Source organism: Gymnogyps californianus, chromosome 11 (genome assembly GCF_018139145.2).
Source record: "Gymnogyps californianus isolate 813 chromosome 11, ASM1813914v2, whole genome shotgun sequence".
NCBI classification, from domain to species: domain Eukaryota; kingdom Metazoa; phylum Chordata; class Aves; order Accipitriformes; family Cathartidae; genus Gymnogyps; species Gymnogyps californianus.
This window is the reverse complement of record NC_059481.1, coordinates 24,201,030-24,213,985: the sequence shown is the minus strand read 5'-3', so window position 1 is coordinate 24,213,985 and position 12,956 is coordinate 24,201,030. Positions and strand designations below refer to the sequence as shown.

Below are 12,956 nucleotides of genomic sequence, written 5' to 3'. Positions count from 1 at the left end.
GGGGGGGTGTATCTCACCTCAGCAAGGGCTCCTTCTCGGGCGCCGCCGCCTCCCCTCCGCAGCAGCCGCAGCAGCCGCCCAGCGAGCGCAGCCAGGCCCCCAGCCCCATCGGCGCCGCCGGAGAGCCGCGCTGGGCGGGCCGGGCTGAGCCCGCCCCGGCCCCGCAGCGCCGCCGCCGAAGGAGCGGGGCAGTGCCGGGCTCCGCGCCCGCCGCGCCTCCCCCGCCGCCCTTCCCCGCCACCGGCGGCCGCTCCCGCGGCGGCTCTGGGCGGGTTGACTCGGGGCCAGACCCCCTGCTCCCTCCTGCACTCTCCTGCATCCTCCTGCACGCTCCTGAGCCCCCTTGCTCCCTCCTGCACCCTCCTGCTCTCTGCTGCATCCTCCTGCACCCTCTTGCATCCTCACGCACCCTTCTGCAACCCCCTGCTCCCCCTTGTATCCTGCTGCACCCCCTGCACTCTCCCACATCCTGCTGCACGCCCCTGCACTCTCCCACATCCTGCTGCACCCTCCTGCACTCTCCCGCATCCTCCTGTGCCCTCCTGCACCCCCCTGCATCCTCCTGCACCCTCCTGCACCCTCCTGCACCCCCCTGCATCCTCCTGCACCCTCCTGTGCCCTCATGCATCCTCACACACCCTCCCTCATCCTCCTGCGCCCTTCTGCGCCCCCCCCCCGCATCCCCTGCACCCTCCTGCACCCTGCTGCACCCGCCTGAACCATCCTGCACCCTCCCACCCTCTTGCACCCCCCTGCACTCTCCTATGCCCTCTTGCATCCTCCTGCACCTTCCTGCATATTCCCACACCCTCCTGCACCCTCCTCAATGCCCGTTTCAGCCGGGGCGCGAGGGCCAGAGGCTTTCGGGACATAGGGCTGTGATCCCGGGAACTGCAATAGGAAATGGGCAGGGGGTGATGGACTCGGCTGTCTGCCGATGCAGGGGTTTTTGGAGGAAGGAGAGAAAAGCCTAAAAGATCACTCCCTTCCCCTTTATTTCTCCCTTTGTTACGATGAATATTCCTATTATGTGCCTAGCTCAGACCCCAAGGAAGAAGAAAAAGCTTAAAAACTGAATTAAGATGGTCCTGGATCTCGTTTAATTGCCACAGGTTTGATTGCATTTCAGACCAGACCATCAAGCATCAGCCAGTCCCCAAAGCAATCGCTCCAAGTGTGGTTGGCTGTGCGCATCCCAGGGAGTCATTTAATTTTAGTACAGCAGCTTCCTGACATCACTGAATTTTTTGCTTACCCCAGCAGATATAATAATATAATCTACTATATCCTCATGCCCAGCACACCCACAGAAGGAAAGGCGAAATAAAACCAATTTGCACTCACGTTTCTCTCTCTCTCTTAATTCCAGGGCTTGTTAATTCATCATCAATGAATTTGTGGCCCCTTGGATGCCCAAGAGCCCTGAAAAGTGAAGCTCTGTGCTAAACAAGGCACAACTATTTTGTAACAGCGCTGTGAAACTCCCTGAAGGAAGGTACTCGGCTCGGGGCCTTCGTAGCATCCGAATCCAGCCCTAGCGAAGTTTCCCTGATGGTTACTTCACAGGGGGGGATCGAATGCGGAGGCTCACAGACCCCTGCCAGGGTGCAGAAGCAGCCGGGGGCAGAAGGGGGAATTCAGCAGAGCACATTTAGCAGGAGTCAACTAAACTGCACGGACATCGCAACCATCACACACCAAACCAGGCGGCATCAGTGGTGGCTTCCCCTATGGACTCACCTCCCCTCTCCAATTCTGTATCCACCAGAGGAGACAGGAGGTGGGAAACCTCTGGGCACCTGAAACGCAGGGGCTGAAGCTGGAGGTAGAGGTATGTGGCGCTTCTCAGCTATTGCAGAAGGACTGTCTAAGGTGTCTAACCTTAGTCTTCACATCTGATGCTCTCCGAAAAGCACTGGAGCCCAACAGACCTCCTTCTCTCTCTGAGATCTCGTTTGCTCCCAAGTGTCTAAAAATAAACATTTCTGGTAAGGAGAAGAGAAACCCCACTGCCAAAATCTGGGTGGGCTGCTTCTCCCACGCAGGTCCAGCCCTCTCTCCAAGTTGCTGCACTGGCAACGGCGGACGGCAACAAATTCCGACAGCAAAAGCTGACAGCGCCGCAAATCTGACAGGACTGCCGGGATCCTGTCGGGAGCCGGCTGTGCCTGCAAACACCAAAATCTCTGTCTGATACTTTCCCATCGGCCATTTTGGGAACCCACTCAGCCAAGAGGGCTGCAGCGCTGGGTTGCAGTACCACCAAGGCGAGTTGGGACGTTCGGGTCTGTTTAAGGCCATCGGGTAACGAGAGATCAATGGCTCTACAGTTACAAATGAATTGGAGACAAAGATAAGCTGTTGGTGCCACTGTCGTCAGCAAATAAAGATGTAAGATGAGCCAGGAAGCACAGAGGAGCCTCCGGCCCCTGTGTGGGGAACAGGAGATCTCGGCGTGCTCCGCCACAGATTCTCACCTGACTTCTTAATTTAATTTCATTCATCGGCCCAACAACCAGTCTTCCCATCTTCCTTAATTAAAAGGTGAAATTATGGGAGGAGGATTTGTTTCTGATTGCTTCCGGAAGATCCCAGCGCTGGGGCTTTGCTCCCAGCCAGGGCTTTCAGCTCCCCCACGCACTATGCATCAATCATTCATAAGGAAGGATTTACGGCAGAATGAGCTAAGGGGGAGGCAGGATTTCAAAGTCAAGGCGCTCTCTCTGCAGACTTCCTCCTCTGCCCTTGAGCTTGCCCCCGCCTGCCTTTGTTTCTTCTCCAGCCTTTCATGTGCTTGAGCATGAGAATAACCAGCCGACGTGCCGGCTGCTATTAAAAGTATCTGGCAATTGGCCATGACACTTACTTGCACGGGTGCGGATGCACGTTCCCCAAAATAGTCACTACTACAGAGATTTCCCTTCTCCTTCCCCTCTCCCTCACTGGTTGATCCACTGGGTCTCTCCTTCATCTGGGCTCTCTTTTCACATGAGCACTGATTTTTTCTGGGTCGTAGATGCCAGGGAGCAGGCAGGGACAGCCCCGGTTGCAGCCAAGACCTCAAGGCACAGCTATAACACACACAGCCATGCGAACAGCTGAGACATCCTTGATTTGTGGCTAACTCCTTCCCTACAAGGAGATTTTCATCCCATGCCCTGCCACTTGTAAGCCAAGAGAATTATGTTCTTCATTAATTTAAAGTCTGAGCCCTCTAGGTTTAAAAAGAGCCTTGTAGAAATACCAAGTATTTTCCAATCCCTTTATTCCTCATTGTAATAATAAATCTTGTTCCTTTTCCATCAGAGAACAAATAAACAGGGGCAAGTCTCCTGAGAGCCGAAGCCTTGCTGGGGTCTTAAAAGCAAATATTTTCTTCACAAGGTAAGAGAAATATCACCGGCTTCTTCACAGTATAAATAACCCAGGTGATAGAGCCAGAAGCGATGCTCCGGGGAGCAGCGTGCCTTGAGTGTTTCGCCCATTCCCCCTCGGGCACTGTGGTCCACTACATTTTCACATCACCGCTACCTTCTTGGTGAGGAGGGACTCCGGGGTGGAGACATTTGCACCGTATTTATTTGTTCCTAGTGAGCAAGAGCCTGCTGGTTACAGACTCTTTTGACTCCTCGGTGTAGTTATCACCTAAACACACGTCCCCCAAGCTCCAAGGCTGTCGGGTAGGAAGGAGGACGATGTCAGCCCCATCCTGGATCAGTATCCCGGTGATGGGGAGGTTGGCCCCAGCCTGCCCAGCCCCTCCCGCGGCGGGCTGCTCACCCTTTCTGCCTGCCCTCTGGGTATCCTCTCTCCAGCGCGGTCCAGCAAAGAGCTGCTGAGTCAATCAAAGCTGAAATGAAATTTAAAGCAATTAAATTGGTAAATGAAATGCAGCACTGCAACGGGGCGATTTGCCTCCTCTTCCTTTAGCTCCACGCCGCACGTAATCCATTTGCAGGGTTCAGTGCCGCAAGGCCAGTGCTGCATAGGATGGGGCTTGGCATCTTCCACAGGTCGTGCTGAGGAGTCAGAGCGATGTCGGGTGAAACACGGCCCCAGACATCACCAGGGCTCCATCAGGGTGGCACAGCGCATTCCTTGGTACACGCACGGGGTCTGGATTTCTTTTCCCAGGGTAATGTCTTGGAGCTCATTACAAGCAGTAATGATGGTTGCCAGCATGTGTGTTGGGACCCTACTTGTCCCAGTTGCTCTTGGGGAATTGCCTGGTGTTCAAAACCTCTAAAAATGAGGCTGCATATTTCATGCCACAGCACTCCTTTGCCCAGATCTGAAGGTCAATGTGTCCCCTCCTTTGTCTTCCTCCCACGGGCAGGGGCAGGACGCAGCGGTGGAGCCAAATTACAAGCAGCAAGCCCATGACTTGGCTGTGGGCTACAGAATTGCTGCGATTTTCAGGTCTATGTTTAAAGGGGCACCTCCGCTACCGGGGAAAGAGGATTCAGGACTCACTTCATCTACAAGAGGCCGAGTCCTGCAGCGTCACCTCTACACAGCTGCCAGCAGCAGCGGGCAGATGTCCAGCCCAAGGAAAGGAGGGCAACAAGAAAACTATGAGTATCCCAAACTCCTTCAGGTGCCACGCATCTTCTCGACACCTTGAGTTTAGCAAGATGTGGTTAAGTGGTGTCCCTCTCCATCTGTACCTAGTAGCAACCACAACAAAATTCCCTCGTGAGGTTGCAGCTGGCCAGAGCTGGGGTTTTTCCTCAAATTCCTCGAGGTAGGTGTGGGGAAGGCGACCTGAACGTTTTCCAGTAGGGGATTACCCCCAGAGAAGGTGGAGAATTGAACCCTCTGAGCAAGACATGTTGTAAGTGTTTTAGTACTTGGAGCCTCTAAAATTGGGAGACCCTCCGAAAGATGCAGCTGGGTGTATCTGGCAGCGTTTGAGCGCCGTGGACAGGATCCTACGGGCAGAGGCTGGTGTAGGAGTGGTGTAATCTGGAGGTGAGTGGGACACTGACTTCATTGCAGAGAAGGAGGGTGGAAGGAGGGTGAATGACACATCGTTAGGGAAAAGAGAAAACTCATGACGATTTTAAAGCCGACCAGGTAGAAAACCGAAGGGCCACAGAATTGCGGTGGCTGGGCTTAAAATACAGTCATGGAGAAAATAAATGAGAATTCGTTTTCCATTTGAAGAAGTAGTATAATTAATTAGAAGGTGTTTATGAGTTTTGTAACACGTGTTTTGCAGCTGCAGGAAAAAAAGCCGGTTAAGAGTTCTCCGAGTGAAATTAGGGAAGATTTTTCTGCCAGGAAGTGATTGCTGGGGACGGCGTGAACGCAATTACAGAGCCAGGCTTGCTCCGAGAGTGACATTTCTATTCTGGATAAAACGGAGAAGCTCTTCCCCACCGGCACCAAAACAAGGTAGGAGGGGAAAGGAAATCTTCAGAAATATCAAGACATCTGGCTAAGGTAATGTCAGATGTTTTGTTTTCACGAGGCAGAGCTGTTTCCCTTGGATGTGAGGTCATTACACGGAGAAAAAGAATTCAGAATAGTATTTACTGACGTGCAATGAAATGAACCACAATAATAGAAACAAAATGGCTTTTTGCATATCAAGATGAGACATTTCAGCACTGCAGAAATGACAGCACTGTTGGTGAAAAATACCGACAAGTGACGCAAGAAGACTGACAGGAGTCTCATTTGGGCTTTTTTCTGCAAAATAGATTGCTTTTTTTTTTTTTTTAAATAATTTCAGACTGAGATGCATTCCCAATGAAAAAAACCCCAAACATCTCTCTGGAAATGGTCCAGAGGCTGCAGTGAAACCCCAGCGGCCGAGCGGGGAGGACGGCTGTGCACCGGACTGCTGCAGGAAGGTGAGGACACGGCGTGGGCTGGGACTGCCGGCGGTGGAGGAGCACAGGGAGATGTCAGAAGCACTCAAGCGAGTACCCCTCTCTTTCCCAAGGACAGGAATTGATCTCCTGGCCATAGACGAGGTTAGGGCTTAGCTTGCTGATGCTGTTTGGAAAAGCAAAGCTCTGGGAGCCGGTTTGCCACTGCATTCTGCAGAGGCACAAAGGTGGGGAGGAGGCAGAGCCAACAGGCAGACTTCAGGAGAGTAGGTATGGAGGGATGCCAGTATCTTACGTTCTCCTTTTCTGCATTAAGGTTAGGGTTTGGAGGTCTATTAATTCAGGACCCCGCTATATAATTTAAATCCACAGGGCTTGTAGGTTTGGGAAACAAGTTGGGAAGACCCTAAGGTGCTTTGGTATTCCTTAAAGCCTACGGATTACTAAGGGGGCTGGTAGGGATGATGGACAGTGTCTGATTCTCTGTGCCTGGGGTATAACTCACATTTGGGCTAAGGCTCAGCAATCCAAAGGTCGAGGAGACCAATTTATTGCTGCATGGTGCAGGGCCATCGGAGATTAACTGTCGCTTGGGGAATATATAGAGTTGGGGCAGGGAGACAAAGGCAGCTGAATCCAGTGTACCAAAGACTAGGAGAGCTTAGAAAAGGACCGGTGCCATTTGCAGCCCATGCCTGGCTCATATTTTCTTTTACTGTAGGTGTTTGGTCTCAGCTATAGCCAGAGGATAATCAGTTAAATACCATCCGTACATTGCCCATGAGAGCAGCCCGTGCTATGGGGACCTCAGAGTTAGGAAAAGGCAGGTGACTGAAGCCAGGACATCATCCCTTCCTGCCTGCATTCATGCTCTCAGCAAAGTACAGGCAAAATTAGGGTATCTAAACCCCAAATGGGCCACGCTCTTGCGAGATGCCGCAGGACACTGTGGGTTATGAAAACACGGGGGCCTTCGGTGCTTGTGTTGTATTTTCTCTTGGTGCAGGTATGCACCTCCTGGTACAATTAAGCAGCAAGTGACCCAAATGAAATACTCAGGACACAAGTGCAGTAACTTCAACCCATGGTTTGATTCAGCGAATGGCTTCAAGCTGGCCTCCATCTTCAGCCCCTGGATAAGTTCCACTGATTTCTCTTAAAATTAGGAGGGGCTTAAAGGCTGTGCTAATTAGCCAAGATTCACAAGTGCTGTGCAAAATACAAACTGAAGTGAATGTGCTTCAGGTGAACCATGGCTCTGCTGGCTTCAGCTGTAGGTAATGTGTGCGAAGGGGTAAAATCCTGCCCCAAGCAGGGGAGGGGCTTTGCCTAGTCCTGAAATATCAACTCCCTGTGCTCTCAAAGTTGGTGCTGGGGTTATACAGGCTCTATTTATGCCTTTTCCCTTTCTGCTGGACGACAGGAGGGACTTCCAGTGCAGCCAGACCCCTGTGAGTATGGCTTTGGGTGCCTGTTGTGTTTGAAATCCTGTTCTCCTGCTGCCTCCCAGCATCTGCTGGCCTTCAGTTCTGCTTCCTGAGATGTGCAGGGCTGCTGAGCATCCCCCAGTTCGTGGGCGTTTTGATAGTTGTTTTTAATAATAACCACAGAAAGTAAAGGCTAAGGCTCGGCTCTTGGGCTCCGGGATCTCGGTGGGATGGAGACTCTGGAAGCAGCCTCCCAGTTTTTGCTTCCCCCCCGGCCGGCAGCGGGGGGAGCAGCCGGGGCCGCGTTGCCCGGGCGGGCGGTACTGGGGGCGGCGCCTGCCTTCCCCTTTGTCCCGGCCCCGGAGCTCCGAACTGGGAGGTGCTGGGAGCTGCTGGTGCCGGGAGCAGCTCCGGGTGGGGGCGGCAGGCGGTAAGAGGAGGGGTGAAGCTGCCCGGGGCGGTTGGCGGGGGGGGCTCGCTGGCGGGAGAAGGCTTCTCTGAGCATAGGGAAAGCACCTGGAGGATTCCCCTCTAAAAAGGGCTTTGGCAGGGCTGCTCTTCCCTGCTGGGAATGTCCAGTCCTGAGCTGGCTAAGCCGCTACCTAGCTCAGCATCTCTTCTTGCATCATGAGATATAATAACCCTTTATTGCATGATGTTGGATATTTGTGCGTCACTCAAAACTCACCGTTGTGGCATCCTCCTGCCCGCCTCGCTCGCTGCGAGCATGCGAGAGGGTGCAGTTGCCCGTCAAACAAGGCAGGGAGCCCTTCTGGCAGGCTCTTGGGGTCTGCTGGCAGACCACGGAGCCGTTGCTGTCTCAGCGCCTGCTCAGGCACCAGGATAAACAGGATACAGCCGAGAGCCTTCCGGTGCGGCGCGATGGGTGAAGAGCAACGTGCCGGCAGCCGCTGGGCCTCGGCTCGTGGAACCCTGCCTGGGTGGGTGCAGGGACCGTGTGGTTTATAGCAGCTGGGGGGTTTAAATTGATGGGTGAGCAAGGGAATGCTGTGTGCTGTATCTGTGAAAGCAGCTTTGATGGCGCTGCGGATGTGGGCTGAGCTGGCGGGAGGCCTAAGGGGCCCCACGGTGAGGCCAGGCTTACCTCTGGGTGTGGTTCTGGGTGACAGGTTTAATGGAGCTCTGGATTTAAGAGACTTTGAGCCCTTCTGGGGCAGGAAGGGACAAAAAAAATCAGATGGTTCAGAAAGCGCAGGGCAAAGTTGCTGTGATTGCGTTGCTAATACTAAACATGGATTTCCTTAAAAAAAAAAAAACAAACAAAAACATTTTTGCTGTTAGTTTTTTGTGATGCTCTGCTCGGTCCCCCCAAATTCACAGATATTCCAGCCGTAATGGTGATTTATTTCAGAAGACACCCAGGTGGGTGGGGAAAGCAAAGGAGTAAGAAGAATAAAGGTTTAAAAACCTAGAAAGCTTTTCCTTATCGGACGCTGCTGGTTTTCTTCTGCAATTAGCTTATACCTGTGGGAGGGATGCTTGGAGAGTGGGTTCATGCTCCCTTGCTGGAGCCTCATGGGCAAAGTCCTCCCCAGACCCCTGCCAGGAACTGGAAACTTTAGTGCCTGTGGTCACAGGCTAAGGAGGCAGGAGGAGTTTGATCCTGTGGTGACAAACCCGGCTTGCTGCCTCCTCTCAGGTGCCAGGTCGCCCAAGCATGGCCACCCAGATGTTTGAGGGGAGACGGCACGCGGCTGTCTACCAGCAGTACAGGTTTGCGCCAGGCAAAGAGCTGCAGCAAACCATCCTTGCCTACCTGCAGGAAAAGGTGAGTGGGGTATGGCCAGGCAGTAGTATTTGTTTACCCTGCTGGCAGTGTTACCTTGGTTGGTGCCGTGGGGAGGGTAGGGCTCAAGGCAAGATGTGGGCACAGAAGAGCCTTTCCACGGGTTGTGCCATGCCGAGGCTGTTCCTCTCTAGACGCTGGGGGAAGGAATGGGGTAAAAGCACAGAAATTGGGTGGCTGCCTGCTGAGACACATCCACTCCTCCCTGCAGAGGGCAAACCCTGCTGAGCTGGTGGTGGATGTCGGCTGCGGGTCCGGACAAGGCACCCGCTTCCTTGCGGAGCACTTCAAGAAGGTGGTGGGAACGGACATCAGCGAAGCACAGATCCAAGAGGCCAGGAATGCCCCCTCCATGCCCAACATCTCCTACCTGTGAGTGTCGGGGGAGCAAGCTCAGCCAAAGGGAAAATTCAGGTCCTCACATGGAGGTGGTGTTTTGTGAGCATGATGTTGTAAGAGCCAGCGGACACCAAAGTAAATCCATTTGATGGAATTCCTGGTGTGAACGGGCATTATCCTAGACTCCCAGCAGCTGTGGTCTTGCATCCAAATGATCATCATGGACATGAAGTCAGTGGGCATTTTTTGGAGTCATACTTCCTAATTTCCATATTACACACTACCTTTTTTCCTTCTCCCACTCCAGTGTGTGCCCTGCGGAGGAGCTGCCATTTGAGGATGCCTCGGTGGACCTCCTGACTTCATTTACGGCCGCGCACTGGTTTGATATCAAGAAGTTCATGAGAGAAGCAAACCGGGTGGTTAAGCCGGGTGGTTGCGTGGTCATCGCCACCTACACCGTGGACATGAGTCTGCGCTATGGAAACTGCTCTGAAAAGCTGACCGAAGTCTTCAGGGAGGTGAGGTGATGAAACCTAAACCTTGAGGCTTCCCCTCCTGGTCTGGGGGACATGTGTAGTACTTAGCTGCAGAGAGGAAAGCAGTGGGCTTGGGGGTTACGACTAGAGGACTCCTATTGCAGGATGGGGCAGAGGGATGGTTAAATACAGGGACAAGGTTGAGATGGGGTTTAGTGGCTCCATGCAGTGCTAGGGCTGACTGGCTGAGGAGAAGAGGGACATTAGGATCAATAGGGCAGACTCTGGTGTGGCGAGAGAGGGCTGCGGAGCAGATTTGGGGGGCTGGTATTGTCAAAGAGACTCCTCCTGTTGCCCTGATCACAGCGAAAAGAATGGGAAGTAGAAACTGTTTGGAAAGAGGTAGGTTTTTTTTAGTGATCTTTCTTGACAAAGAGTGTTTTAACAACTCCATAAAAGGAGACTTTCCACTATGAGTAAGAGCAGTGTAGGGAGGAGAACAGGACCCTTATCTCTATAATAAAATAGGATCCTTAAATTTTTGATACTAACCAAGATTTTGGTGTATTTCAATGCAAGGAATATTGGGGGGGAAAAAAGTACATATATGAATGCATCAGATCTAGGGCCAAGCAAACCTGAGTTAAGTGGAAACTGAGAGCTTCAGGTGGTTTTGTGTTTGTTTTTTAATATGCTGTCTTTACAGTGCTGGGACCTGCTTTTAAAATACTCTCATAGTAGAATAAAACTCGTCTTGGAAGACTACAAAGAGATCTTTGAGGCCTTGCCGTTTCCAGATAAGAAGAGGTGAGCAGAAACCCCTCGGCACAGCACCAGGAGTGAATAGAGGTGGGGACTCTGCTCCTCTGCAGGGCCGCTCTGCCACCGGCCCAGTGAGGACACAGGGGAGCCGGGTTTGCCGGAGCAGGCAGCTGCTGGGTTTCAGCAAATGCCTTTGCATCGTGGCACAGCCATGTGGCTGCATTTCCACTCCTGTTGGATTTAATGTGGCTCTGTGCTGGGCCAGCAAGTGTGGTCTAAGGGCTACAAGGACCTCTCCTGCTCAAGGCAGAATTGGGTTAGATATCTTTTTTTTTTTTTTAGTTGGTTTATGATAATTTGAGGCTTCTGGGCAGATCACTTAATGGATGAAGGGGAAAACTGGCATGAGAGAAAGAACTTGCCCCAGACCTTCAGGGAGCCAGTGCCTGCCTCCACACCAAGGCGTGGGGCAGGGGCTGTCTCCGCAGGCAAAAAGGATGTGTTGGCGGTGGTGTTGCCGAGGTGTTGGTGTCCCAGCTGCTGGAGGGGAATGGGCTCTGCAGGTAGGCCTGTATCGAAAGGGCTGTTCAAGTCACAGACTATGTTAGATGGTCCCTGGGACCATTTCTGCTTCTCCAGTAGTGCATCAATTAGAGCTCCTGACCCATCAAATGCCACAATCAGATGTTGTTTCCATCTGTTGGACCTTTGATGGTGTCGGATATTTCATTCACCACCACCTCCATCTGTTGACCTTGTTCCACTGCCTTTGAGATTTAACTTGCCAATGCTCTTTTCTTCCCCGTCTCCCTTCTAGAATCACTGATATCTTTGACAGAATTCCCATGACGGTTGCTGGTGTGGTTGGTTACTTGGAGTCTGCCTCTCCATATCAAGCCTTTATGAAGAAAGACCCTGAAGCTGCAAAATCCCTCCTCCAAGAGACTGAAAAAGAGGTGAGAAAACCACTTGGGGAAAACAAGCAGGACACGGAGGACTTGTCTTATACAGTGCATGAAGAGTGAGGTTGTGGAGACCCCTTCAAAGCTAGGAGTGAGCTGTGCAGTGATGCGCTCCCTCCTTCCCCCAGGTGTGGATGGACACTGGTCAGAGGTTAAACAGCAGATCCTCAGCTGCTCACAGCATCACTGACCTCAGTTCGAGTCAGTTGACTTAAACTTTAAGTCCATGTAGCTGTATGGTGTTCTTGCACTGATGTAGCCATCTAAGCGTCATGTCAGAGGTATCTTGAATTTCTTTGCCTCGCTCTTGATTAGCAGAGGGCAGGAAAATTATTGGTTAAGATGCAACTGTCAGTCTATTTTGGCCCACAACAAGGGCCTGCTGCAAAGCTGGGAAAGGGAGGCATCCCTGTGCCTGCTAATTGATTCACTGACCAGAACAACCCTCGTGCATGTGTTGGAAGCATCTGCTGTCAAGACCTCTGTGCTGTGGGTGGAGGAGACCTATCTCTGGTTGTGGATGTCGCCCCATGTCAGGTGGGAGCTGGCTGGGCAGAGCGAGACCCTTCCTCTGCTTCTTGTTTCAGGATGCTGGAGACGATGGCAGTTTCTTCTCGTGAAACCCCAGTGGAGTTCTGGGTGAGGCACGTCTGTGTGCTGGGGTGCAAGGGACGGTGAGATGAAACCCTTCTCCTGATCTGGTGCTGGAAGGGAAGGAAAAAGTGGGTTGTCTCCTAATACCCCACTTGTGACCACTCTTCTTCCTTGGGAAGATCGATGCTTATTTTGGTGATTAAAATTTTGATCTTCTGTGGAGAGCAGACAGGGGTTTATGCCTGCTCTCGGGTTCCTGTCCACCTTGGTCCTCCAGTCTGCCCAGTGCTGCGCCCTCGGCACTGGAAGGGTCTGGTTTCAGACTGGTGGTGGTTGGATTGCATGTGGGGATGAGAATCATGGTAACAGCTGAGAAACTTGCTGCATTTCTTACATAATGAATAATAATAATAAAAAAAAGCTGAGGGAAAAAGTTACTTGTGCTTCTACTTTTTGAGAGGCTGTAGAGCACCTGCTGCCGGGGTGGGAATAACTGCACTTCATGGCCATCGCTTACCTAGGCCCTGAGTGGCCTTTCTGTTTCACGGGGTAGATGGGTTTTAGGTAGAAAGGGCCATTTGCCCCTTTCCCTGCCCAGGTTAAGCTAGGAGTTGTGTGCTGTCTTTGAAGGCTGAGCTGGAAAGGGGCTGTTCTCACCTACTACGTGACCCCATCCCTGGTGCTTTTTTTGGCTGGTGTGGGTGTATCAGCAGCTTATCTGCCCTAGGATTGCCCAGCGCTGTGCCAGC

The 12,956-nt window shown here is 52.4% G+C and overlaps 1 protein-coding gene across 1 annotated transcript; it reads left to right on the top strand.

The window, feature by feature from the left end:
- The first annotated feature begins 7,268 nt into the window (after positions 1-7,268).
- LOC127020689 (putative methyltransferase DDB_G0268948) lies at positions 7,269-12,631 on the top strand. The gene is made up of 7 exons (XM_050903462.1): positions 7,269-7,288; positions 8,925-9,053; positions 9,283-9,443; positions 9,718-9,931; positions 10,596-10,696; positions 11,469-11,604; positions 12,199-12,631. Exons 2-7 carry the CDS (start codon positions 8,943-8,945, stop codon positions 12,289-12,291), a joined length of 816 nt encoding a protein of 271 aa, XP_050759419.1. The 5' UTR covers positions 7,269-7,288; positions 8,925-8,942; the 3' UTR covers positions 12,292-12,631.
- Positions 12,632-12,956: the final 325 nt, after the last annotated feature.